The sequence below is a fragment of the Prionailurus viverrinus genome, chromosome F2 (genome assembly GCF_022837055.1).
Source record: "Prionailurus viverrinus isolate Anna chromosome F2, UM_Priviv_1.0, whole genome shotgun sequence".
NCBI lineage: Eukaryota > Metazoa > Chordata > Mammalia > Carnivora > Felidae > Prionailurus > Prionailurus viverrinus.
This window is the reverse complement of record NC_062578.1, coordinates 16,266,707-16,293,188: the sequence shown is the minus strand read 5'-3', so window position 1 is coordinate 16,293,188 and position 26,482 is coordinate 16,266,707. Positions and strand designations below refer to the sequence as shown.

Genomic DNA, 26,482 nt, shown 5'->3' with positions numbered 1-26,482 from the left:
CTTAGGCAGCACACTAAGAGGTCTTAGAAACTAAATAACTCCCAAGGATCAAACTGCTTTATGTTAGAAAAAGGACTGTTTTTATATAGATTTTCAATTAACTCATTAAAGTTGATGATTATACACTACATACAAAAACAATTTTGGGGGTCTCCAGGGTGTCTCAGTCAGTTAAGCAACTGACTCTTGATTTCAGCTCAGGTCATGATCTCACGGTTTGTGAGATCAAGCCCCACATCGGGGTCTGCGCTGACAGCATAGAGCCTGCTAGGGACTGACTGACTCACTCTCTCTCTCTCAAAATAAACATTTAGAAAATAAAATCTTGTTCAGTTACTATTAATAGGAAGAGCCCTTAACTGTGATTACAATACAGGGAATAAGTTAATGCTCTGTTACCTGGTCCATTTTTTGATGAAAGGCACACATTTTACCACTCAAATGAACAAAGCTAAATTAAACGAACAAGCTAAAGAAAGTGTGTTTGTTATCTGTTCCGGAAACTAAACACTTTGGCTTCATCAGCATTAGTCACATTCACCTGACCTGGGCCAGGAATGGGGGTGAGTGACAGAGCAAAACTATGGAAAATTAACCATTACTGAATGTAGCTATAGTACGTACAAGCCACTGAAGTAGCTGTTTTACATACAGTCCTTTAATCCACAGGCTAACTCTAGAGTAGTGGTTCCTATCTGTAATTTGTAGATGAAGAAAGTAACTTGCAGAGACCAATTTCAGACCCGGAGTTGTTTGAATCAAGGACCTATATCTTTCCTCTAAATTACACTTTTTAAAAAAATTATCATTTTTAAGTATTCTCTATGCCCAATGTGGTGCTTGAACTCATGACCCTGAGATCAAGAGCTGCATGCTCTTCTGACTGAGCCAGTCTGGCACTCTGCCACTAAACTGTAATTCTTACTAAAATTGGAAATAAATAAGAAACATAAATTATAAAGCGTGACTTCTTGGGAATTATAAGTTACGAAAGCCTCCCATCTTTCTGAAAGCAACAGAAATTATTTTGCTGTCAGTACTGAAATGTTAATCTACTCTATACAGCCAAATGGTGGTAAATAACAAATGAGAAACACAGTATATAGCTACTTTAAGTGAAGTCCAAAACAGAGAAAGATGTAACTGAAAAAGATGAAAATAGTATTAACTTCACAAACCATTTTCCTACTGCTTATCCTCAAACTAATAATCTTAAAATTATGCAGATATTTAAAAAGGTATTTTTATTTGGTTCTTTGCTTTTTATCTCCAAAGAAAACAGATGTAATGTTGAGGGGTTGGGGGATTTAAAGTTTAACTTTCTCTTAATAAGACATGAGAAAACACAAAATAAAAACAGGAGCAAAAGTAGTGTATTAAAAAGTATACCCATAATCAATTTATGTAACCTGCCTATATCTTTAACAAACAAAATTTGGGGCGCCTGGGTGGCGCAGTCGGTTAAGCGTCCGACTTCAGCCAGGTCACGATCTCGCGGTCCAGGAGTTCGAGCCCCGCGTCAGGCTCTGGGCTGATGGCTCAGAGCCTGGAGCCTGTTTCCGATTCTGTGTCTCCCTCTCTCTCTGCCCCTCCCCCGTTCATGCTCTGTCTCTCTCTGTCCCAAAAATAAATAAATGTTGAAAAAAAAAATTAAAAAAAAAAAAAAAAAAAAAAAACAAAATTTAATTTCACATTACAGACGAAAAACTTTGAATTTGAAAGTGAAAAACAAATATTCCACAAAATACACCTAGCAGAACCACTGCTCTAATAACTTTACACTGGATCTAAAAATAAAAAATATGTATCAGTAGAAAACACTTCAAAAATCAAGATCAGAACTAACCTCTTTGGCATAGAATATTATACTAATTTTTTCTTCATATCTATAGTTGTTATATTTTCAGAGACATGACTTACCTTTTACTTTAAACAGTTGTATGATAAACCACATTATAACAGCATTCAATATTAATAGTTCTACACACAACATTCAGGGTTGTCAAGTGTTAGTCAAACATATTTTATTCATATATATATATATATATATATATATATATATATTTCTTTCCTCACTACCAACAAATGCATTGCTCTTAACAGTCACATGAATATTGGTACATTTTCAATAAAATTTCAATAAAATTTTCATTTTAACCCAGAATGTTACTCTAGTACTTAGGATGCTAGGTAAAGATTCACTTCTATGACTAAAATAAACATATTGAATTTAAAATGTTGGTCATATATAGATTTATTTCACTCTCTCAGAAAAAAATCTTAAAACATACAAGTGTCTGGATTTTAAAAATTAATTTGGAGCACTCACCGATTGCATGCTTACTCCAACCTGTTGAAAAACCATCCTAATTAGGCGCTTAATCCAGCCAAGCATTTAGATGGCAAAGTCTCTCCAAATTTGCATTTCAAGTACTCCAGGCATACATAGCAGCACATGGTCCAATAAGCACACTAAAATTTTAAAATGCAAATACTAAAATGAAATAATTGTTATTTAGAATCTTTGCTGTCTGCAACATGTCTCACAAAGTCTAGTCTAAAACATTTTAAAACTTTGCATGTAGTTTACTTAAGAGAAAACAAATTTTGTTGTGATCAGCTTTAAATAAATAGTACAGTATTTTTTTAATGATTTTTTTTTCCAGCCAGGTTTCTTAGTTGGAAGCAATAAAAACCCACTATGAGTAATTTAAGTAGAAAATATTTTTATGAAAAGATATATAGTAGATAATAATGTATAGAACAGATAACTGATATATAGGCTACACAGAGCCAGGAAAGACATCCAATACTGGGGCAGAATTGGTCCTGAGAAGACATCACTGCAACTGCTACTGCCCCCCCACCCCCACCCCCGCCCTCCCAGAACAGAACAGTCTGCCAGTTCTCACTTTTCTGCCTCCCTGGCTCCTGAGTGGCTGTCCATACTGATGGCATTTGCTTGGCCAAATCTACCTGACTATAGTTACAGATTCTGCCTCCTACCAAAGCCATAAAGGAATTCCAGAAATATGGAACAGGAATTCAGATGCTACAGGGTCAAAAATGACAAAAGTCCTTCCACACTTCTGGCACTATATAACCCCTGCCACTCACCTCCTTCTTCCCCGTCAATATACTATATATCTGATAGAATTAATTTTTCAGAGAGAGCATGAGAGTGGGTGAGAGGGGCAGAAGAAGACAGAAAATCTTCAGCAGGCTCCACGCTGGCACGAGGCTTGATCCTACAACTCTGGGATCTTGACCTGAGTCAAAATCCAGAGTCTGATAATCAACTGACTGAACCACCCAGGTGCCCCTCTAATAGAATTAAATTGTTAAATCGTCATACAGCCTAAACCAGTCTGCTGAAAGTGTTGGTCTCCAGTGAAACAGAGTTTGAACAAAACTATGTCAATGTACTGCTTCCTCATCAAAGCAGTCTTAATTAAAAACAAACAAAATGGCTGAACAAAACAGTTCGGTGTACTTATTATTACTAAGTACTTGGTATTACTAAGTAGACTTAGTAATATATTTGATTTACATTCTGATGCAAGCTCATCCCATTACAGACCACAAAAAGAGTTTATGGTCTACACTTTGAAAAAAACTTTATGAATAATTGGGGGAGGGGGAGATAAATGGTGCCACAAATATACCAGACATTGGGTGAAACATGAACTGAAAAGAGCCAGGTCCTAATGACAGATGAAAGTATGTAATAATTCTAAGCACTGGCAGAAATATATAATTTATTGATAACTGTGAAATGGTCATGACTAGAACTTTGGTGAGACAGAGACACAGATATATTTTAATGTTACCAATATCTATTACTGCTTGTAAGAATGCCATACTCTGAGAGTTAATGGGAAAAAAAACAGCAAAGGTCCAAAAGTAATGTCAAAGCTGGGGGGGGAAAAAAAAAAACAACTACCTGGGAGAAAAAAAGATGGTTTTATGTCAGATTTGAAAACCTATCACTTTTATATATACATACGTATTTTTTGACCTTTTTTTTTTTTAAGTAGGCCTCATGCCCAATGTGGGGTTTGAACTCACAACCCTGAGATGAAGAGTCACATGTTCTACCAACTAAGCCAGCCAGATGTCTCTAAGATGAATTTTTTTTAAGTTTTACTTATTGGGGCGTGTGGGTGGCTCAGTCAGTAAAGTGTCAGACTAGATTTCAGCTCAAGTCATGATCTCATAGCTCATGAGATTGAGCCTTGCTGTTAGCACAGAGCCTGCTTGGGGTTCTTCCTCTCCCTCTCTCTGTCCCTCCCAAGCTCACACACACATGCATCCACTCTCTCAAAGTAAACTTTTTAAAAATCCTATTAAAGTTTTATTATTTTTTTTTAATTTTTTTTTTCAACGTTTATTTATTTTTGGGACAGAGAGAGACAGAGCATGAACAGGGGAGGGGCAGAGAGAGAGAGGGAGACACAGAATCGGAAACAGGCTCCAGGCTCTGAGCCATCAGCCCAGAGCCGGACGCGGGGCTCGAACTCACGGACCGCGAGATCGTGACCTGGCTGAAGTCAGACGCTTAACCGACTGCGCCACCCAGGCGCCCCGCCCCTAATTTTTTTTTAACATTTATTTATTTTTGAGACAGGGAGAGACAGCATGAATGGGGGAGGGTCAGAAAGAGAGGGAGACACAGAATTTGAAACAGGCTGCAGGCTCTGAGCTGTCAGCACAGAGCCCGATGCGGGGCTTGAACTCACGGACTGCGAGATCATGACCTGAGCCGAAGTCAGGCGCTCAACCGACTGAGCCACCCAGGCGCCCCAAAGTTTTATTATTTAAGTTATCTCTACACCCTTTGTGGGGCTCAAACTAATAACCCCAAGATTAAGAGTCGCACACTCTTCTGAGTCAGTCAAGCAACCCAGCCTATCACTTCTTTAAAATGTAACTTACACAGAAAAGTACACAAATTTTAAGTGTCCAACTTGATGAATTTTTATGTATATATAGACCTGTGTAGCCACCACTCAGATCAAGAGCCCCAGGACCCCAAAAGCCCCCATTCTAACCACTATTCTGACTTTTAAAAAAATGTTTACTTATTTTGAGAGAGAGACGAGGTGCCTGGGTCCCTCAGTCAGTTAAGCATCTGACTTCAGCTCAGGTCATGATCTTGGGGTTCATGGATTCAAGCCCTGGCATCGGGCTCTGTGCTCAGACCTCAGAGTCTGGAGCCTGCTTCATATTCTGTGTCACCCTCTCTCTGTCCCTCCCCCACTCGCATGCATAAGGAAGAGAGAGAAACCCAAGCAGGCTCTGCCTTGTCAGCACAGAGCCCAACGCAGGGATCATCAGTCTCACAAACCTCAAGATCATGACCTGAGCCTAAATCAAGAGTCAGACGCCCAGCTGATTGAGTCACCCAGGCGCCTCTACCATTATTTTAACTTTTATGAGCATTTATTAGTTTTGCCCACTCGATGTATTCTTTTGTGTCTGACTTCTTTCATTTAACAATGTCTGTGAGATTAATTCACATCCTTTGTAAATCAGTTATTTTTTGTTGCTGTTATGTACTGTACCACAATTTACTTACCCAATTTACTGTTCATGAATATTTGGGTTGTTTCCATTTTTTATCTATTACAAATAAAGGTGCTAAAATAATTCTTGCACATAGCATAGAAAGGTACACATAAAAACTCATTTCTCTTGAGGATATGCTCAGAAGTAAAACTGCTACATCACAAGATATACAGACAGTCCCAACTCACAAATGGTTCAACTCATAATTTTTTGACTTTACAATAGTGTGAAAGCAAATACACATTCAGTAGAAAACACATTTCAAATTCTGAATTTTGATCTTTTCCTGGGCTTTCAATATATGGTCGATACTCTCACGTGATGCTGGGCAACAGCAACTATAGCTCCCAGTCAGCCACGTGATCACAGGGTAAACAACTCATAGACTTATAGCCATTCTGAAACCATACAACCATTCTGTTTTTCACTTTTAGAATGGTACTAGGTGATTTTGCCCATCTGTAGGCTAATGTGTTCTCATCACATTTAAGGTAGGCTAGGGTAAGCTATGACATTCAGTAAGTTCTGTGTACTAAATGCATTTTAGACTTATGGTATCTTCAATTTATAATGGGCTTATTGGGACAGAACTCCATCATCAGTCCAGGAAGATCTGTATAAATAAAATATACGGCTACATCTTTAATAGAAACTAACATCTTTCCAAAGGACACTCTCATAAGCAAGTAAATGAGAGAGTTCTAGTTGTGCTACAATTTTTGTCAATACTTGCTTCGTATTGTTGGTATTTTTTTTTAATTTTTTTTAACGTTTATTTTTGAGACAGAATATTAAAATATTCAGACATGACACATCCCAGAGACTACTGTGTAAGCCCATTCATATAAAGAACTCAAGTAAAATTAAAAGTAAGCTAATCACAGATCAGATTTTTTTTTTTTTCAAGTTTTGTTTTGTTCTGTTTTGCTGTTGAAGACAGGGGTCCTGACTGGCAGGTCTGAGAGGGATTTCTAAGGGTGCTGGCAATACTCTGATCTCTTAACATAGACACTTAGGTATGTTTATTCTATGAAACTGTAGGAGCGTTGAAAATACTGACTCTACCTTTAGTCTTTCATCTTGCTCATATCTGCTCGCTCAATGATCTCTCTTGGGGCTATGTGTTCCTGACCCCTTGGAGATTAATATACATCCCTCAGAAATGCCCGCCAAGGAGGCTTGCTTTGGCCTCCCATGAATCTGTTAGAGGTAACAGTCATTCCCTCTCCTGAAGTACAGATAGCACCACAAGGTCTGTTAAAGGTTAGCTGTCAATTAAGCGCCTGCAAGCCCTCTGATCTCACTAAGACTAAAATGCCCTCCTGCACATTCTATAAAAATCTGTAGGCTAAGATCCGGACTTTTCAGGGAATAGCTGCACAGATGTCCAGATTATCATCCAACCAACCCTGTCAGTAAGTTACCCAGAATAAAACTCTGTGTTAACTGTATGGAGTTGCCTGTTGTGCTTTTCAGTCTTAAGTGTCTTCTCAGTTTGGAGGATACTTTGTAGTCCTTCCTCCACCTACCAACAGAAACTTATCAAGATGTATCCTTACATACTTTCCTTAATGTAAGTTATACCTCAAATAAAAGCTTTAAAAACATACATAGCCTTTGACCAACTTATGCAACTTTCAGGAATTTCTCTCAAAAGCATTGTATGTAACAACACGTGTAAAGATATTGTCTACAGTGCTTTTTCTAACCACAAAACTGGGATCAACCTTAATGTTCATCGATAAAACAATTGTTAAATTACAATATACTCATATTAGAAAATATTATGCATCTATTAAGTGAGTCAAGTCCAGATGGTAATTACACCTGTGATGAGCATAACACAATGTATAAACTTATTGAATCACTATGTTGTACACCTAAAAGTAATGTAACATTGTTGTGTTAACTATTCCCAATTTTTTTTAAAAAGTAACAGTCTATATAATGACTCGCTGGAATATACATGATACAGCAAGAATAATGTTTTGTTTTTTTTAGGAAGAACATGTTAAGTATGATCTTATTTCTGTAAAAAACAAAAATCTTCAACCATTTTTTTTTTAATGTTTATTTTTGAGAGAGTCCACGTGAGGGAGGGGCAGAGAAGGGGAGACAGAGGATCTGAAGCAGGCTCTGCGCTGACAGCAGCAAGCCTGATGCAGGTCTCAAACTCACTAACCGTGAGATCATGACCTGTGCTAAAGTCAGATGCTCAACCAACTGAGCCACCCAGATGCCCCAAGCCTCAACCTTTTTATTTATAGAAAGATACACATCAAACTCTTAAAAACGGCCAGAGCAGGTAGAAGTGGACTTTTCTTTGTATGGTTTACTTTTCATTTAAAAACAAAATCTAGGAGCACCTGGCTCGCTCGGTCAGAAGAGCATGAGACTCTTCATCTAGGGGTTGAGTTCGAGCGCCACCTTGGGTTATAGAGATGAAATAAACTTAAAAAAAAAAAATCTAGAAAAAAAGAATCTCACCTTCTAGCTTTCCCTCAGATACTCCTCTGACCTACCCTGTCCATACTGAGACCTTCGGTCTTTTCTTCCCTGCAATTTTCATCAACCTAATCAATCCCTTTCCACCTTCACTTTCTTCTACCCCCATGCAGCCAAAAATCACTTGAACCACTCTGTGTATTTTCAACTCCTTACTCTACTGCTCTATTTCTACAAACCACAACTTGATTAATCCAACAGGCTTCATTTCCTACAATTGGACCTTAGAAAAATTACAAAATCTCACATTTTGATGTTGCTACAAAAATGTGCTACCTCTGACATCAAACAGGCCCTCACTGCTGTCTAGCATTCTAGGCAAATATTTTCTTACTCTTCCCCCTCTTCCATTCCCCAAGCAGCTTGTTCAAGCATTCTTCATGCTATCCAAATCTCTCCAACCCTTCCTCCATCATTTCTCAGCAAAAATGAAGCACACTACTTCAAATAATAGAGAAATCATCTAACAGGAAATCCCTCAACATCCTGCCACTCCACATGCCATACACTTACCTACATCCGCACCTATTCTGTCCCCCATTCTCTCCTGTCCCTCCTTCCACCTAAGGGCTCAGGATTACACCCCCTCAACTCACAGGTCTCATTACATCAGCTCCACTCTGTATAGATAAATCCTCTTTCCTGTCCTATGTCAGCTTCGATCACATGCCACCTTCTGGTTTCTCCCATCTGCTCTCAAACCAAAGATCCAAAACCAAGCTCCTTAATTTTCTTCCTAAATCTGCTACTCATGTGTTCCCTACCTCAGAAAATGGCACCCATATCGTCATTCCTTCTTTCTCTTTCATTTTCTACAATCAAGATGTAGGTTTCCTCCTAAATAGATCAGATTCCATTTACATGGCTATTCTATTCCAATCCAGTTATCCAAAGCCTACACTATCATAAAAATCTATTAACTAGACTATTACTAGTTAATAGTCCCCCCCACCAACTTTGCTCTCCCCTTTCTATTCATTCTCAATACCGAAATAAGTCCTTTATGATCTAGTCTCTGTGCTTTCCTATCCTCTGTATCTTTCATACTCTACTCTTCGATCTGGTCATACAGATAATTCTAAAAACTCAACAGGCTCTCTAGAGTTTTCTTTTATCCAGTATTCCACCTCCCTATAGTTTCCCTATATCAAGCTAGGTCCTACTAGTCCTTTATTTCAGCTTAGCTATCACTTCCTCCAAGAGGTTCTTCCTGATGGACCAAAGTTTTTCCTGATGGACCAGGATTAGGGTACTCCTGTAAATATTATCCTATATACCACATTAAAACAATGTACCTAAACTGCTTATCTCCACAGCACTTTAATCACCAAAAACTATCTTATTCACCAGTGACCTCAGCACTCAGTATACGGAATATAACAGTTGCTAAGTTAATATTAAAATATTAGGGGCGCCTGGGTGGCACAGCCGGTTAAGCGTCCGACTTCAGCCAGGTCACGATCTTGCGGTCCGTGAGTTCGAGCCCCGCGTCGGGCTCTGGGCTGATGGCTCAGAGCCTGAAGCCTGTTTCCGATTCTGTGTCTCCCTCTCTCTCTGCCCTTCCCCCGTTCATGCTCTGTCTCTCTCTGTCCCAAAAATAAATAAACGTTGAAAAAAAAATTTTTTTTTTAAAATAAAAAATATTAAAATATTAAACGAAGGACATCTAAGACGCAAGCCAGTATCTTTTCTACATTATCTCAAATGTGAACAGATTATGTACGCATTTTGCTTCTACTTATAGGTGAACTAGGTAATTTCAGACAAACCATCCTCCCAAGAGGATAAATAAACTGGACAAAATATAAAAATCATCTATTTGAAAGCATCAGAGAACTGTCAAGGCAGAGAGGTATATCCAGGCCAGTAGTTATTTCCTTGGGGAAAAATAAAAAATTAAAAAAATAAAAGGGACTGACTTCTAATGAAATTTACTGAGAGAAGGCACCTATAACAAGTATAAGGAATGAAAAAGTAAACATCACTATCTATCACAAAGGTGCTAAAAATAACAATAGTAAAGGGAGAGGCGCTTGGGTGGCTCAGCTGGTTAAGCATCCAACTCTTGGTTTCAGCTCAGGTCATAATCTCACAGTTCGTGAGTTTGAGTCCCAGGTTAGGCTTCACACTGACAGCTCAGAGCCTGCTTGGGATTTTCTCTTCTCTCTCTGCCCCTCCTCTGCTCATGCTCTCTCAAATAAATAAATAAACCTCAAAAAATAATAAAAAGGAGGCACCTGGCTGGCTCAGTCAGTAGAGCATATGACACTTGCTCTCAGGATTCTAACTTCAAGCCCCATGTTAAGTGTAGAGATTACCTGGGGCACCTGGGTGGCTCAATTGGTTAAGCATCCAACTTCAGCTCAGGTCATGATCTAGTGGTTCACAGGTTCAAGCCCAACGTCGGGCCCTGTGCTGACAGCTCAGAGCCTGGAGCTTGCTTTGTGGATCATGTCTCCCTCTCTCTGTCCCTCCCCTGCTTGTACTCTCTCTCTCTCTCTCTCAAAAATAAAAACATTAAAAAAAAAAGAGTAGAGATTACTTAAAATTAAAATCTTTAAAAAATAATAATAATAAAGGCAAAACAAAGCTACGTAAGAAGTTACAATGGTGGTTACCTTTCGATGGGAGTGGGTAATAGTTGGTAGAGAGCATAAAGGAGCTTTCTAGAGTGCATACAACTTTCTATTTCTTAATGTGGGCAGTGATTACATGGACATTTGCTTTGTAAGAATTTATTGAGCTATATATTCATGTTTGTGCATTTTATATTACATTTTGTGTGTGTCATACTTCAAAATAAAAAAGGCTTAAAAAAAGATGGCTAAGAATCAGACTGTATTTTGTTTTCTAGGTTCTGTATGAATATATATATAATTTAACTTCAAGAATTTTATGATGATGATATAAGCTTATAGTCTAGTCTACTCTGACATAAACTATAAGAAATAGCAAACTATTTGAGGGAAGAGAACAGGTCATTGGCAGGGCAGTAGACAAGACTAAATGAAAACAGATAAATCTTGAAAACAGACTTTCTCTTCCCTCTACAAATACTATGAAAATATATAAGAGTGTACAGTTACACCAATTAAAGTTTATGGCAATCAAATCAAAGGTAACACTAATACTGCTTTCAACAAATGCAGTGTATGCTTTTGAGATAGTTATGATAAAAAAAATTCATTACCAGTAAGTAGTTTCACAATAACCCTGTTAGTAATAATAGCAAAGTTGTTATTAATTTATGTCGTCATTAAATTTAAAATGCCAAAAACTTTAAAAGCTACAACGGTACACTGGAGCTTATTTTTATAAGGTCTTTGGGAACTATTCAAGAGAATGGCCATGTAATTATCTTTACAATATGAGAGAGGAGTATGACCATTTTATAGCAGAGGTGGAAGGAGTCTAAAATGATTAAAAGGACATTCTTATTCAGTTGGTTAATTTATTAGAATAAGTTTTCCTGTTCTCAGAATACTAAAAGATTAATCAATGCACCCCGACACTCTACATTCTAGTGCCAAACAATGATGCGAAAGAAAAATAAGGACCATGAAGTATTAAAACAAAAAAACACAAAACTGGGGCGCCTGGGTGGCGCAGTCGGTTAAGCGTCCGACTTCAGCCAGGTCACGATCTGGTGGTCCGGGAGTTCGAGCCCCGCGTCGGGCTCTGGGCTGATGGCTCAGAGCCTGGAGCCTGTTTCCGATTCTGTGTCTCCCTCTCTCTGCCCCTCCCCCATTCATGCTCTGTCTCTCTCTGTCCCAAAAATAAATAAATGTTGAAAAAAAAAAAATTAAAAAAAAAAAACACAAAACTTATTCAATTTGAAGTTACTGTCCTTTATTTTGAGACTATATCCTTCTTACATCTCGGTGTAAAAAAGCCTTTTCTGTTAGGATATGGGGACAGCAGGGGCGCCTGGGTGGCGCAGTCGGTTAAGCGTGCGACTTCAGCCAGGTCACGATCTCGTGGTCCGGGAGTTCGAGCCCCGCGTCGGGCTCTGGGCTGATGGCTCAGAGCCTGGAGCCTGTTTCCGATTCTGTGTCTCCCTCTCTCTCTGCCCCTCCCCCATTCAAGCTCTGTCTCTCTCTGTCCCAAAAATAAATAAACGTTGAAAACAAAATTAAAAAAAAAAAAAAAGGATATGGGGACAGCAGATGGATGTTACTTGATTTTTTTTTTTTAATGTCCTTACTCATCACAATGAAAAGTTGTCAATCCTATGTCAATGCCATGCCCTCCCTACTTTCTGGAAATTAAACTTGAAATTAAAATCTAGTGACCACTGCTATACTTCAGTCTGGTTGAGACTTTAAATCAGAACACTTTCTCATACTATAAAATAATGATATAGTATTTGACCCTTGGGTACAATTTAATGGCAATTATTCAGGATTAATATTCTACACTGTTCATGCAAAATTAAATACACTGCTATATTCTCAGTGCCTAGCACAGAATCTAAAGTATAAGTCACACTTGTTTCAGTCCACAAATGAATAAATCTCATGACCTAAACTACATCTCTCAACAACAAAAACCAAAAAACAAAACAAAAAAAAAAAACCTGTTCAGATAAAAAGTTTAATAAGACAAATTACAACTTGATGATATTTCTTTTAAGGAAACAGATTTTATATACGAAATTACATTTCTGAAGGGCATTTTCTGTAACATTTTTAGAGGTCAACTTTTCTGATACAAAAGAGATTAGAGGGGGAGCCTGGGTGGCTCAATTGTTAAGCGTCCAACTTTGGCTCAGGTCATGATCTCACGGTTTGTGAGTTCGAGCCCCACATCAGGCTCTGTGCTGACAGCTCAGAGCCTGGAGCCTGCTTCAGATCCTGTGTCTCCCTCTCTCTCTACCCCTCCCTACTCGCACTCTGTCTCTCTCTCTCAAAAATAAATAAACATTTAAAAAAATTAAATAAATAAATAAATAAATAATAAAAGAGATTAGAGTAGTCTTATATATTCATTTGAACTAAGAGTGTACTATTTTCATATGAGGATCTCTGAAATATAACTATAATGAATGACATAATTACATATCTTCTTCTTGAACTATTTTTATTTTAAGCACTCCAATGCAAATGAATTAAGTACTATGGCATCAATTTTATTTTATTTTGTAATATTTATTTATTTTTGAGAGGGAGAGGGAGGGAGGGACCGGGGGAGATGCAGAGAGGGAGGGAGACAGAGGATCTAAAGCTGGCTCCAAGCAGACAGCAGAAAGCCCAATGCAGGGCTCGAACCCAGGAACTGTGAGATGATGACCTGAGCCAAAGTCAGATGCTCAACCGACTGAGCCACCCAGGCACCCCTTCTGGCATCAATTTAAAAACAATCTTTTGAAAAAACTGTTCAGGGGCACCTGGGTGGCTCAGTCAGTTAAGGGTCCAACTTCGGCTCAGGTCATGATCTCACAGTTAATGAATTCAAGCCCCGCATCAGACTCTGCTGACAGCTCAGAGCCTGGAGCCTGCTTCAGATTCTGTGCCTCCCTCTCTCTCTGCCCTTCCCCTGATCGAACTCTGTCTCTCTCTCTCAAAAATAAATGAACATTAAAAAAAAATTTTTTAATAAAAAAATTTTTGAGGTGATTTTCATAAGTTGTGTAACAATTACTGCCCCCTGCATATTATGTGTATAAAAAATTACCTGAGGGGCAAAACTCAGTAAATTACACCTTTGTAAATAAACATTATTAGTTTATAAAACTGGAAAAGGTATTTACTGAGCATTAGTGTAAAAAGAAAATTTAGAAGCAAACTCAATGTCCATCAACAGAATAAATTCAATATATCCACTCTAAGTTTATGGCCATTAAAACAAATAGTTATATACAAAAAATGTTCATAATAAAAATACATGAAAGAAGTTGCAAACTACCATATACCTGTGATTCCTTTTTGTGTGTGTGATTCCATTAAAAAAAAAAAAAAAAAAAAAAGCATACAGGGGCATCTGGCTGGCTCAGTCAGTAGAGCATAGGACTCTTGATCTTGGGGTTGTAGGTTCACATCCCACATTGGATGTAGAGATTACTTAAAATCTTTTTTTAAAAAGTATAGCAATAATGGTAAAATAGATATTAGTTTAAATCAACTAACTAAAAAAAAATAAAATAAAATGAGTTTAAATTTCATCCCAAGCAGTAATATCTATGCAATCAGTGCTTGTTATTTCAGGATTATTTTTCCACATTCATCTTAAAAACCTTCACTACAGGGATGACTGAGTGGCTCAGTCAGTTAAGCATCTGACTCTTGGTTTCAGCTCAGGTCATGATTTCATGGTTTGTGGGTTCAAGCCCCTGCTTGGAATTCTCTCTCCCTCTCCCTTGCTCATTTTCTTTCTCTAATAAGTAAAGTTTTAAAAAATAAATAAATAATTTCACTATAGGCTGTACTTCCTATCAGTACCGAAACAGACTGGGATAAAGAGATATCTTACTGGGGCGCCTGGGTGGCGCAGTCGGTTAAGCGTCCGACTTCAGCCAGGTCACGATCTCGCGGTCCGGGAGTTCGAGCCCCGTGTCAGGCTCTGGGCTGATGGCTCGGAGCCTGGAGCCTGTTTCCGATTCTGTGTCTCCCTCTCTCTCTGCCCCTCCCCTGTTCATGCTCTGTCTCTCTCTGTCCCAAAAATAAATAAACGTTGAAAAAAAAAAATTAAAAAAAAAAGAGATATCTTACCTTGGGGCACCTGGATGGCTCAGTCAGTTAAGCATCTGACTCTTGATCTCAGCTGAGGTCATGATCTCATGGTTTGTGAGTTTGAGCTCCACATTGGGCTCTGCACTGACAGTGTGAAGCCTGCTTGGAATTCTCTCTCTGCCCCTCCCCCTCTCTCTCACTGTCTTAAAATAAATAGACCAAAAAAAAAAAAGGCCCATAAAAAAAAAAAAAGACACATATCTGCAACTTGCATATAAGAAGTGATTACTATCCCAAATGTATATATAGTGTTTGTAAATCAACAAGTAAAAGATCAGAAGCCTAATGGAAAAATAGGAAAAGGACATGAGTAAGCATTTTATAAGTGGAAATACAAATGGACAATCAACATGAAAAAATGTTAATGACCTAATAATCAAATAAACCTTAACTAAAATATCTCTTTTTCCCTATCAAATTGGCAAAGATGAAAAAGGAGACAACCCAATATTGGCAGAGGCATAGGTTGTCCAATATGTCTGATGGGAAACCTGACAATATGTACATACTAGCAATTTCACTTCTAAAAATGTATCCTATAGAAATAATCTGATACTGACAAAATTCTGAATAGAAAAGCTGTCCTACGTATTGTAATAGTTTAAAAAACTGGAAAAGAAACCAAAACATCTAACAAAAGAGAGTTATTTAAATACACAAAAGTACCTCATGCATACCTTGAAAGACTAAGCAGACATAAAAAGATGAATTTTAAGTCCCGTGAGCTGGACTCTTGGCAACAGGAGGCTCCTCACCCTCTCCCACCCTTGCAGTGTGCATTCCAATTGCTTCCCCCCCTCCCAGAAGTTGCCCTAAAGACAAAGCCTTGAGATAGTGATACGGTGTTAAGACCATCTGAAGAGTATATGTGATTGAACCCAGTTAAGGCCCCTATATGAAACTTTTAAGATTTGGCAGGCAGGTGTGGAGATCTGTCCTGCGGCTTCTCAAGATAAGCCTAGTGAGTTCCCTTGTTTATTAAACCTGCTACCTACCCATCCAGAACGGCTTGCCTCTTTCTTCAAGTCTCTCCCAGCTGTCCAAGAACCATGTCAGGTTTCAGAACAACCAGGAAGCTCCTAAGGAGCTTGTGAACCAACAATCACAAAATAGTCCATTTAAAATTTATTTCTAACTCCTTACAAATGTAAAAACCACTCCTAGCTCACATACAAAAACAGGCCTCAGGCCAGTTTATGCTATTGGGCCATAGTTTGCCAACCTCTTCTCTAGGACTTAGGCTAAAACTTGAGGCTAAAATCCTTAAATGGTGGGATTACAGTGACATTTTATGTTTTTTATCTAAACTGTGTAATTTAGAGGTGCCTGGGTGTCTCAGAGGGTTAAGTGTCTGACTTCAGCTCAGGTCATAGTCTCACGGTTCATGGATTCAAGCCCCACATCGGGCTCTGTGCTGACACTGCAGGGAGAGAGGGAGACAGAATCCAAAGCAGGCTCCAGACTCTGAGCTGTCAGCACAGAGCCCGACACGGGGCTCAAACCCACAAGTCGTGAGATTACGACCTGAGCTGAAGTTGGACACTTAACCAACTGAGCCACCCAGGCGCCCCAAAATAAATAAACTTTAAAAAATAATAATAATAAACTGTGTATTTGTATAAATGGTACACAACAAACATACAAAACAATAGCTGAGTAGCTGACAGTAATTAACATTTCAAAGAGCACCTAAATATATAAAGCAAATATTAACAGATATAAAAAAGGAAATAACATATATAAAAGGAGAAATTGTACAGTAACACAACAGTAGGGGACTTTAACACCCATTTACATCAATAGATCAGTCAGACAGCAAATCAATGAGGAAACAGTAAATGACACATTAAGCCAGATGGACTTAACAGATACATATAGAGTATTCCATCCATAAACAGAATTCATATTCTTTTCAAGTGTCTATGGAACATTTTCCAGAACACCACACTAAGCCACAAAACTTCTCTCAAATATAAGGAGACTGAAATCATATCAAGCATCTTTTCTAACCACAACAGTATGAAACGCGAAATCAATTACAAGAAAAAAAAGTAGAAAAAACCACAAACATACGGAGGCTAAACAACATGGTACTGAACAACCAATGGGTCAAAGAGAAATCAAAAAATACATTGTGAAGAATGAGAATGAAAACAAAATATTCCAAAATATATGGGGCAAAGAAAAAGCAGTTCTAAGAGGCAAGTTTATAGCAATATAGGCCTATCTCAGGAAACAAGAAAAATCTCAAATAAACAATATAATCTTACACCTAAAGGAAATAAAATAAGGAAAAACAAAGCCCATGGTAGAAAAAAATACAGCTGACTCTTGAAGAACACGTGTTTGAACAGTGCACGTCTACTTTTATGTGGATTTTTTTCAATATGTCCAGCACAGTATTGTATCTGTATTTCCTCTTATAAATGTTAAGTGTTTATTTACTTTTTGAGTGAGAAAGACAGAGTACAAGCATGGGAGGGGCAGAGAGAGGGAGACAGAATCTGAAGCAGGCTCCAGGCTCCAACCTGTCAGGACAGAACCCGATGCAGGACTCGAACCCACAAGCCATGAAATCATGACCTGAGCTGAAGTCAGATGCTTAACCAACTGACAGACTCAGGTGCCAGGTGCCCCTCTCTTGTAATTTTCTTAACAACACTTTCTTTTTCTAGTTTGGTAGTTATGTTTTCGGGAAATCAAAAGTTACAGGGAGATTTCCAACTGCATGGAGGGATGTCAGGACTTCAACTGCCCCCCTTTGTTCAAGAATCAACTGTAAAAATAAATGAAATATATAAAAATAAAATAAAATAACAACAGAAAAGATTAATGAAACTCAGAGCTATTTTTTCAAAAGATAAACAAAATTGATAAAGCCTTGGCCACATTAATCAAAAAAAAATGAGGAAGATGTCAAAGAAATATAATCAGAAAGAAAGAGAAGTTACAACCAATACCATAGAAATACAAAAGATTATAAGATTACTAGAACAATTGTAGGCTGTCAAACTGCACAACCTAGAAGAAATGGATAAATTCCTAGAAACATACACTCTTCTAAGACTAACTCAGGAAGAAATAGAAAATCTGAACAGACTGATTACTATTCATTTGAACTGGCAATCAAAAAACTCCAAACAAACAAAAGCCGAGGACCGGATGACTTCACAAGCGAACTCTACCCAACATTTAAAAAGTTAATACCTATCCTTCTGAAACCATTCTAAAAAATAAAACAGAAAGAAAAACTTCCAAATTCATTCTTCAAGTCCAGCACTGCCTTGTTATCAAAACTACAAAAAAAAAAAACTCAGGCCAATATGCCTTAGGAACACAGGTGCAAAAATTGTCAACAAAGTATTAGCAAAAATGAAATTCAACAATACATTAAAAGGATCGTACACCATGATCAAGTGGGATTTATTCAGGGGATACAAGAATGGTTCAACAGCTACAAATTAACGAGTTCAGTACAGCACATTAACAAAATGAAAGATAAAAATCATATGATCACCTCAATAGATACAGAAAAACCATTTGATAAAAATCAACATTCATCATGATAAAAAAAAAAAAAAAACTCAACAGAATGGTTATAAAGGGAATGTACCTCAACATAATGAAGGCCATATATTATAATCCCACAACTAACATCATACTTCACAGTGAAAATCTGAAAGCTTTTCCTCTAATGTGAGGAACAAGACAAGGATGCCTATGCCAGCCTTGTATTCAACACAGTACTGCAAATCCTAGCCACAACAATCAGAAAAGAAACAGAAGACACCCAAGTTGGTAAGGAAGAAATAAAAAACGGTCACTATTTGCAGATGACTTGGTATTACATATTGAATACTCTAAAGACTCCACCAAAAAACTATTACAACTAATAAATGAATTCAGTAAAGATGCAGGATACAAAATTAATATACAGAAATCTGTTGGCTTTCCAGACATGAATACAAATTATTAGAAAGATAAATTAATAATCCCATTTACAATTGCATTAAAAAGAAGAAAAATACCTAGGAATAAATTTAACCAAGGAGTAAAAGATCTGTGCTTAGAAAACTAGAAGACATTGATAAAAGGAAACTGAAGATGACACAAATAAATGGAAAGATACACTATGCTCATGGGTCGGAGGAATTAATATTGTTACAATGTCTCTATTACCCAAAGCAATCTATAAATTCAATGCAATCCCTATCAAAATTCCAATAGCATTTTTCATACAAGAACAAATAATCCTAAAATTTCTATAGAACCACAAATGATCTTCCAATTGCCAAAGCAATCTTGAGAAAGAACAAAGCAGAGGGGCTCCTGGGTGGCTCAGTCGGTTGAGCATCTGACTTCAGCTCAGGTCATAATCCTGCGGTTCATGGGTTTGAGCTCCGCATTGGGCTCTGTGCTGACAGCTCAGAGCTTGGAGTCTGCTTCGGATTCTGTGTCTCCCTCTCTCTCTCAAAAAAAGAATGTTAATAAAAACTAAAAAAAAAAAAAAAAAAAAAGGAACAAAGCTGGAGATTTCATGCTCCCAGATTTCAAACTATACTACAAAGCTATAAAATCAAAACAGATGATATTGGCATAAAAACAGACAAAAAGATCAATGGAACAGAATAGACAGCTTAGAAATAAACCATACATGGTCAATCAATCTACAACAAAAGAGGCAAGAAAATAAAATGGGGAAGAGACAGTTTCTTCAATAAACAGTGTTGGGAAAACTGGACAGCTGCATGCAAAAGAATGAAACCGGACCACTTTCTTACACCATATACAAAAATAAGCTCAAAACAGAACAAAGGTCTTAAATGTAAGACCTGAAACCATAAAGCTCCTAAAAGAAAACAGGCAGTAAACTTGGACATCAGTCTTAACAGTATTTTTTGGCACAGCTATCTGTCTCCTCAGGCAAAGGCAACAGAAACAAAAACAAACAATTGGAACTACATCAAACTATAAAACTTTTGCACAGCAAAGGAAACTATTAAAGGTAATCTGGGGGCACCTGGGTGGTGCAGTCGGTTAAGCGTCCGACTTCAGCCAGGTCACGATCTCGCGGTCCAGGAGTTCGAGCCCCGCATCAGGCTCTGGGCTGATGGCTCAGAGCCTGGAGCCTGTTTCCGATTCTGTGTCTCCCTCTCTCTCTGCCCCTCCCCCGTTCATGCTCTGTCTCTCTCTGTCCCAAAAATAAATAAACGTTGAAAAAAAAAAAAAAAGGTAATCTGTAGAATGGGAGTAGGTACCTGCAAATGATGTATCTGATAAAGGGGTTAATGTCCAAAATATATACATAAAACCCCACACCAAAAAACCATAATCTGATTAAAAAATGGACAGAGGACCTGAATAGATATTTTTCCAAAGAAGTCATATAGTTGACCAACAGACATATGAAAAGATGCTCAACATCACTAATCATCAGGGAAATGCAAATCAAAGCAACAATATCAACCTTACACCAGTCAGAATAGCTAGCATCAAGATAAGAAATAGCAAGTGTTGGCAAGAATGCAGAGAAAAAGTAACCCTCATGCACTGTTGGTGGGAATGTAAATTGGTGCAGCCACTGTGGCAAAAAGTACAGAGGTTCCTCAAAAAATTAAAAATAGAATTACCATATGATCCAGTTTGAGCCCCAAATTGGGTGTAGAGATTACTTAACATATTAAAGGGCATCTGGGTGGCTCCCTTGGTTAAGTGTCTGGCTCTTGGCCTTGGCTCAGGTCTGGATCTCACCTTTTGTCAGTTTGAGCCCCACACTGGGCTCTGCCCTGACAGTGCAAACCTGCTTGGAATTCTCTCTCTGCCCCTTCCCCATTATTTGTTTTTGTGTATCTTGTGTCCTTAACAAATCAATCTCTGTCTATAGCATGATCATGCAGATATTCTCCTGTGTCTTTTTCAGAAAGTTTTGTTTCACGTTGGGTATTTAGCTTTAGATACACCAGAAATGCATGTTTATGATTAGCATGAAGTTGGTTGTTTTCCATATGGATATTCAGTTGCCTCAGCACAGTATACTGGAAGGACATCAGAATCTAATTCAGAATACTTTGCTTTGTACCACTGTTCTATTTAATTATAGCTTTGTATTAAGTTTTGATATCCAGCAGTGTAAGTTCTCTGGCTTTGTTTTTCTTTAGAATGTCATTGCTTCTGGTCTTATACATTCCCATATAAATTACAGAATCATCTCTCAATTGCCACAAAACCAAACCTACATTTAATGGGAATCACAGTAAATTTACAGATAAATTTGGGGAGAATTGACACCATAACAATACTCAAACTCCCAATTTACCTTCATTTGAGTCTACTTTAATTTTTATCACATTTTGTAGTTTTCCATGTAGAGGCTTTGCAAATATTTAAATTTATTCTTCAATATTAGGAGCTTTTTTAAAGCTACTGCAAGTTTTATGGTTTGTATAACTTTACTATCTAATTTGCAACATGTACTAATTAGTTCTAATAGTTAAAGTATATTTTCAAATTTTTGTGACAACCGTATCAGCTGTTTCCAAATTTTGAACCTCCTTGTCTTTTCCTGGCTTTACTGAACTGTTCAGAAGTGTTGATAGCAGTCATTTTTGTCTCATTTAACTCATGGAGGGAAATAAATATTTCATCATTGGGGCGCCTGGGTGGCGCAGTCGGTTAAGCGTCCGACTTCAGCCAGGTCACGATCTCGCGGTCCAGGAGTTCGAGCCCCGCGTCAGGCTCTGGGCTGATGGCTCAGAGCCTGGAGCCTGTTTCCGATTCTGTGTCTCCCTCTCTCTCTGCCCCTCCCCCGTTCATGCTCTGTCTCTGTCCCAAAAATAAAAAAAAAAAAAAAAAAAAAAAATATTTCATCATTAAGCATGATAACGATACTGTAACTTTTATGTAAATCCTCTTCATCAGATCAAAAGTTCCCTTTTAATCTGAGCATGCCTGAGTATTCAGTGGTTTTAGCATAAGTGGATACTGAATTGTATCAAATGCTTTTCTTTACTTATTGGGGTGGTAAAGTTATTTTTCTCGTGTGCGTGCGTGTGTGTAATTTTGTTCTTAAATTTACACTGGCCTCATAAAACAAGGGAGTGTTTTATCTCTTTTCTGTAAGATTTTATACTATAAAATTTTAAACAAAATATTAATGATCATAAAAGAAGACATGAAACAACAGGTGTTGGAAAGAATGTGGAGAAAAGGGAACGCTTGTACACTATTGGTGGTAATGTAAATCTGTACAGCCACTAAGGAAAAGAGTATGAAAGTTCCTTAAAAAATTAAAAATACAAATACCATATCATGCAGCAATTCTACTTCTGGGTATTTATCTGAACAAATGAGAACACTAATTCAAAAAGATATATACACCCCTAAGTTCATTACAGCATTATTTACAATAGCCAAACTATGGAAGCAATCTAAGTGTCCACTGATAAAAATGAATGGATAAAGCTGTGGTATGTATATACAGTGGAATATTGCTCAACCATAAAAAGAATGACATTTTGCCGTTTTCAACCAAATGGATGAACCTAGAGGGTATGCTAAGTGAAATAAGTCAGAGAATGTATCATTTCACTTGTATGTGGAATCTAAAACAAAACAAAACAAAAAACAAGCAGAGCAAAACAGAGACTCATAGAGAACAAATTGGGGGTTGCCAGAGAAAGAGGTGAAATAAGGAAGTCAAAAGGTACAAACTTCCAGTTATAAAATTAGTCATGGGGATGTAAAGTACACCATAGGGAATACAGTCAATAAAACCACAATAACTTTGTATGGTGACAGATAGTAACTAAACTTACTTGGTGATCATTTTGTAATACATATAAATATCAAATCACCATGTTGTACACCTAAAACTAATATAATATTGTATATCAACTACCGTTCAATAAGAAAAATTTTTAAAAACTGCCTAGGAAAATAAACTTGTGGAAACTGAAATTTACCAGCACTTCAGAACCAAACTATCTTTCCATCCCCCCTTTTCAGGCTATTTTTTTTCCTATTTCCTGCTTTATATCCATAAATTCAAGTTACCCCATCTTTTTCCTATATATTCACCGGGTCAAGTCACTAATCTTTTCACATCTCAGGTGAAGCTGTCCATGATAGTGCTACCTCACTCTTCCTAAGGGATGGTTGCAATCAGTGAGTCACTGTTTTGCTCAAGTTCAAACTCCTTAAACTTGGCACTCAAATTACTTCACATGTGAGCCTAACTTTACCTTCTAGACTTCCTACAGTAGGAATCCTAAACTTCAATTTAACTGGTCTAACCTGCTGTCCTCTGAGAAAGTCCTGCTGTCTCTAGTTCCTTATTCCTCTAACGTTATTTGAATAAAGATGTTGTCTTAGAAACAGTATAAGATTGAAGGGTGCCTCGGTGGCTCAGTTGGTTGAGCATCCGACTTTGGCTCAGGTCGTGATCTTGCGGTTCATGAGTTCGAGACCCACATCTGGCTCTCTGCTGTCAGAGCCAGCATCAGATCCTCTGTCCCCTCGCTCTGTGCCCCCCCACCCTTGGGTACTCTCTCCCTCAAAAATAAACAAACATTAAAACAAAAGATAGCATAAGATTGAGAAGATAAAAGATATAGTTTAAAGTATTCAATATAAATATCCAGTACGTGCTAAATGCCAAAGGAGGTAGAGACTATTCATTGAAGTATATTTTCCCTGGTTTCTTTTCCCCTTTAACTGGCCATATACTATAGAAATTTTAAACACTTGTATTTATTGATCTGTATTTACATACTTCGATTTTTTTTTTCCTAAATTTTTTTTTTTTCAACGTTTATTTATTTTTGGGACAGAGAGAGACAGAGCATGAACGGGGGAGGGGCAGAGAGAGAGGGAGACACAGAATCGGAAACAGGCTCCAGGCTCTGAGCCATCAGCCCAGAGCCTGATGCGGGGCTCGAACTCACGGACCGTGAGATCGTGACCTGGCTGAAGTCGGACGCTTAACCGACTGCGCCACCCAGGCGCCCCATACTTCGATTTTAAAATCAATTGCAGGGGTGCCTGGGTGGCTCAGTCAGTTAAGCGTCCAACTTCAGCTGAGGTCATGATCTCATGGTTTGTGAGTTTGAGCCCCAGGGCAGGCTCTGTGCTGACAGTTCAGAGCCTGGAGCCTGCTTCAGATTCTGTGTCTCATTCTCTCTCTGCCCCTCCCCCACTTGTGCTCTCTGCCTCTCAAAAATAAATAAATGTTCAAAAAAAATTTTTTTAATCAATTGCATTAACCCTTTACCATTTGAAACAAAAATACCTATTTTACTGTTATACTCAAATTCCAGGGTTTTTTTTTCTTCCCTTACGTATTTACATTTACATCATGCAGTTACATTTATTCCACAATTCGTATTCAATTATGGTTAAAAGAGCAAGAATTTGACACTGACCAGGGTTAACATCCTAAACCACAGGCCCCTCTGCCCTCCCCCTTATTTACATCAGTGTGACCTTGGCCAAGTTGCTTAGCGTCTCTTTTCTCTCATCTGTAAAATGGGATAATACCCACTTCACATGGCTGTTGTAAAAATTAAATGAATAGGTGGAAACAATTTCACAGTGCTTCATACGTACCAAGTGCCATATAAATAGAAATTATCAATATTAACATTACTGCTCAAAAGCAATAATGTTACTGCCAAGACTACACTGGTTGGTACCTTTGTTTTCAGTGATTTTGAAAACCTGAGCTTAGGGTAGTGAAAGTGCTCTGCCGGAGAACTGACCACATTTCTTGCAGTGCAAACTATATTTCCTCTGTCTACACCTTCAAGTGTGCCTTGTTTTACTCAACCCCTCTAGAAAGCAATTGATTAGAAAAAACTATAATTACTGACCATGACAAAGCTGAAGAAATTTCTAAGAGAAATTAAATGTCTGGGATTTACTTGAAGGGGGGGGGGGGGGGGATGGCAAGCCGATCATGTGTTGACAATTGTTACAATTGGGTGATGGGTTCGCCAAGTTCGTTATACTAACCTCGCGTCCTGTGTATTTAAAGACTTCTAAAATAAAGGGTGTTTTTAAATGTCAAAGGATGATTTTTCTTTGGGGCTTAACGCAAATCTTGTTACGGTCAGGAAGCTACATTGGGAAGTTCTGGGAGGCGAAAAGTGAAACAGCAACACAAGCCAGGTGAGGCTGGTTAAACCTCCCAGGCCGAACAGCAGGCGTGCTCCTCCTCCCAGAATCCCCGAGGTCCGGCCCGGAGGTGCACCCGCGAGTCCGACCGGTCTAGCTTCAGGAAAAAGTGCAACGCCCAAGGGAACCACCGCAAAGGGCGGCCTTCCAGGGACCGGCGGCTGGCGCTCTTACTGTGGACCCCGAAGGATGCACCAAGAGCGGAAGGGAGGGGGCAGATGTGCGTGGGTGAGTCCCAGCCTTCAGGACAAAGTCGGCCGACTTCCCTCCGCTCCGCCAGTGCTCCAGCCCCACCAGGGCCCTCAGCCACCCCGGCAGCCCGAGAACGTCTCCGCCTCTCTTCAGCCGCGGCGCAGACACCCAACCGGCCCATGGAGCCCGCGGTTCTCCTCGAATGCCCGAACCCACGGCTCCTTCAGCTCCTACTCTGTTACTAGGGCTTCCCACCGCCCTTAGGCCTGCGGACGCTTCCTCGACTCCACGCCAACCGCTTTCCCGAGTCCCTAGCCCCCACTTACCTCGGCCGCGAGGCAGCCAGGAGCCTTCTTGAGCTTCCCCTGCTTCCAGCTTGGCTACCCCGGGCGTTACTGCCAATCACCCAATCTCCGCCCCGGGTCCGGACCAGACTGACCAATCAGCTGCTTCCTCCGGCCCAGAGGCGGGTAGGCAGAACAGGGAGGGGAAGAGAAACTACCGCCCCACGCGCCTGCAGCCACCTTTCACAATCAGTGTGCGCATGCGTGGAGCCTGGAGGGAAGCGGGCGCTATCGCGTGGACCTAGCTTTGTTTGTGTCTTCACTGCTCTGTCCTGGAAAGTACTTTGCTAGTAAACCCCATTCTGTAAATGTGTAGCAAGATCCACATTCTGAATGTAGCCGTAAATGTGTATCACCTGGAAAGAAGGTGGGAGTCTTAAGCCCTTGTTAACCTGACTTATGTTGAGCCCTTTTATCCCTTTTATCCCACGCTGTTGGGACTTGTATTTACCTGGCAGATCTTCCCACGTGAGCTTCATATCTGGGGTGTTTGTGTTTAGGGGGGTTGAGGGCGCGGGGTATACAAAGAGCATGGATGAGGATTTTACTGTCTTCAGTTACACCAACTGTTTAGTCTGATTCATGGGGACACATGCTTTTTAACAGTTGAATATTCTGTGACACTAGATTTCAAATAATTCTGCCATGAAATTATCATTACATTGTAGCTAAGAATAAATTCAGCATGGTAACGTGTGTAGGCCCCGTAAGAAATTCATATGTAGAGTAAAAAATCTTGTTTCTGTATGGCCTTTCAAAAGGCTGTTGCTGATTGGCTGTCTCTCTCACCCTCCCTCTGTAATAGATTCCACAGGTCACTGGGCAGGCACCAGAGCTATGATGGTTTTAGCCCTGGTGCCCAAGTCTCTTCCTGGCCAGGGCTTCCCAACTTCAGCAAGGGTGTTAATTCGTTTAGTCAACAAGGGCTTGTTGGGGGCCCATTATGACAGTACAAAGTCTTTAAAAGCCTTGAAC

The 26,482-nt window shown here is 38.9% G+C and overlaps 1 protein-coding gene across 1 annotated transcript in view; it reads right to left on the bottom strand.

The window, feature by feature from the left end:
* Window positions 1-25,569, bottom strand: part of MTFR1 (mitochondrial fission regulator 1) — a 63,938-nt gene extending 38,369 nt beyond the window's left edge. Inside the window, exons 1-2 of the mRNA XM_047842856.1 lie at window positions 25,490-25,569; window positions 2,330-2,472 (exon numbers count right to left, since the gene is read on the bottom strand). Coding sequence (XP_047698812.1) covers window positions 2,330-2,395 — 66 coding nt within the window. The 5' untranslated portion in view covers window positions 2,396-2,472; window positions 25,490-25,569. The remainder of the gene's footprint in view (window positions 1-2,329; window positions 2,473-25,489) is intronic.
* Between the last annotated feature and the right edge of the window lie 913 nt (window positions 25,570-26,482).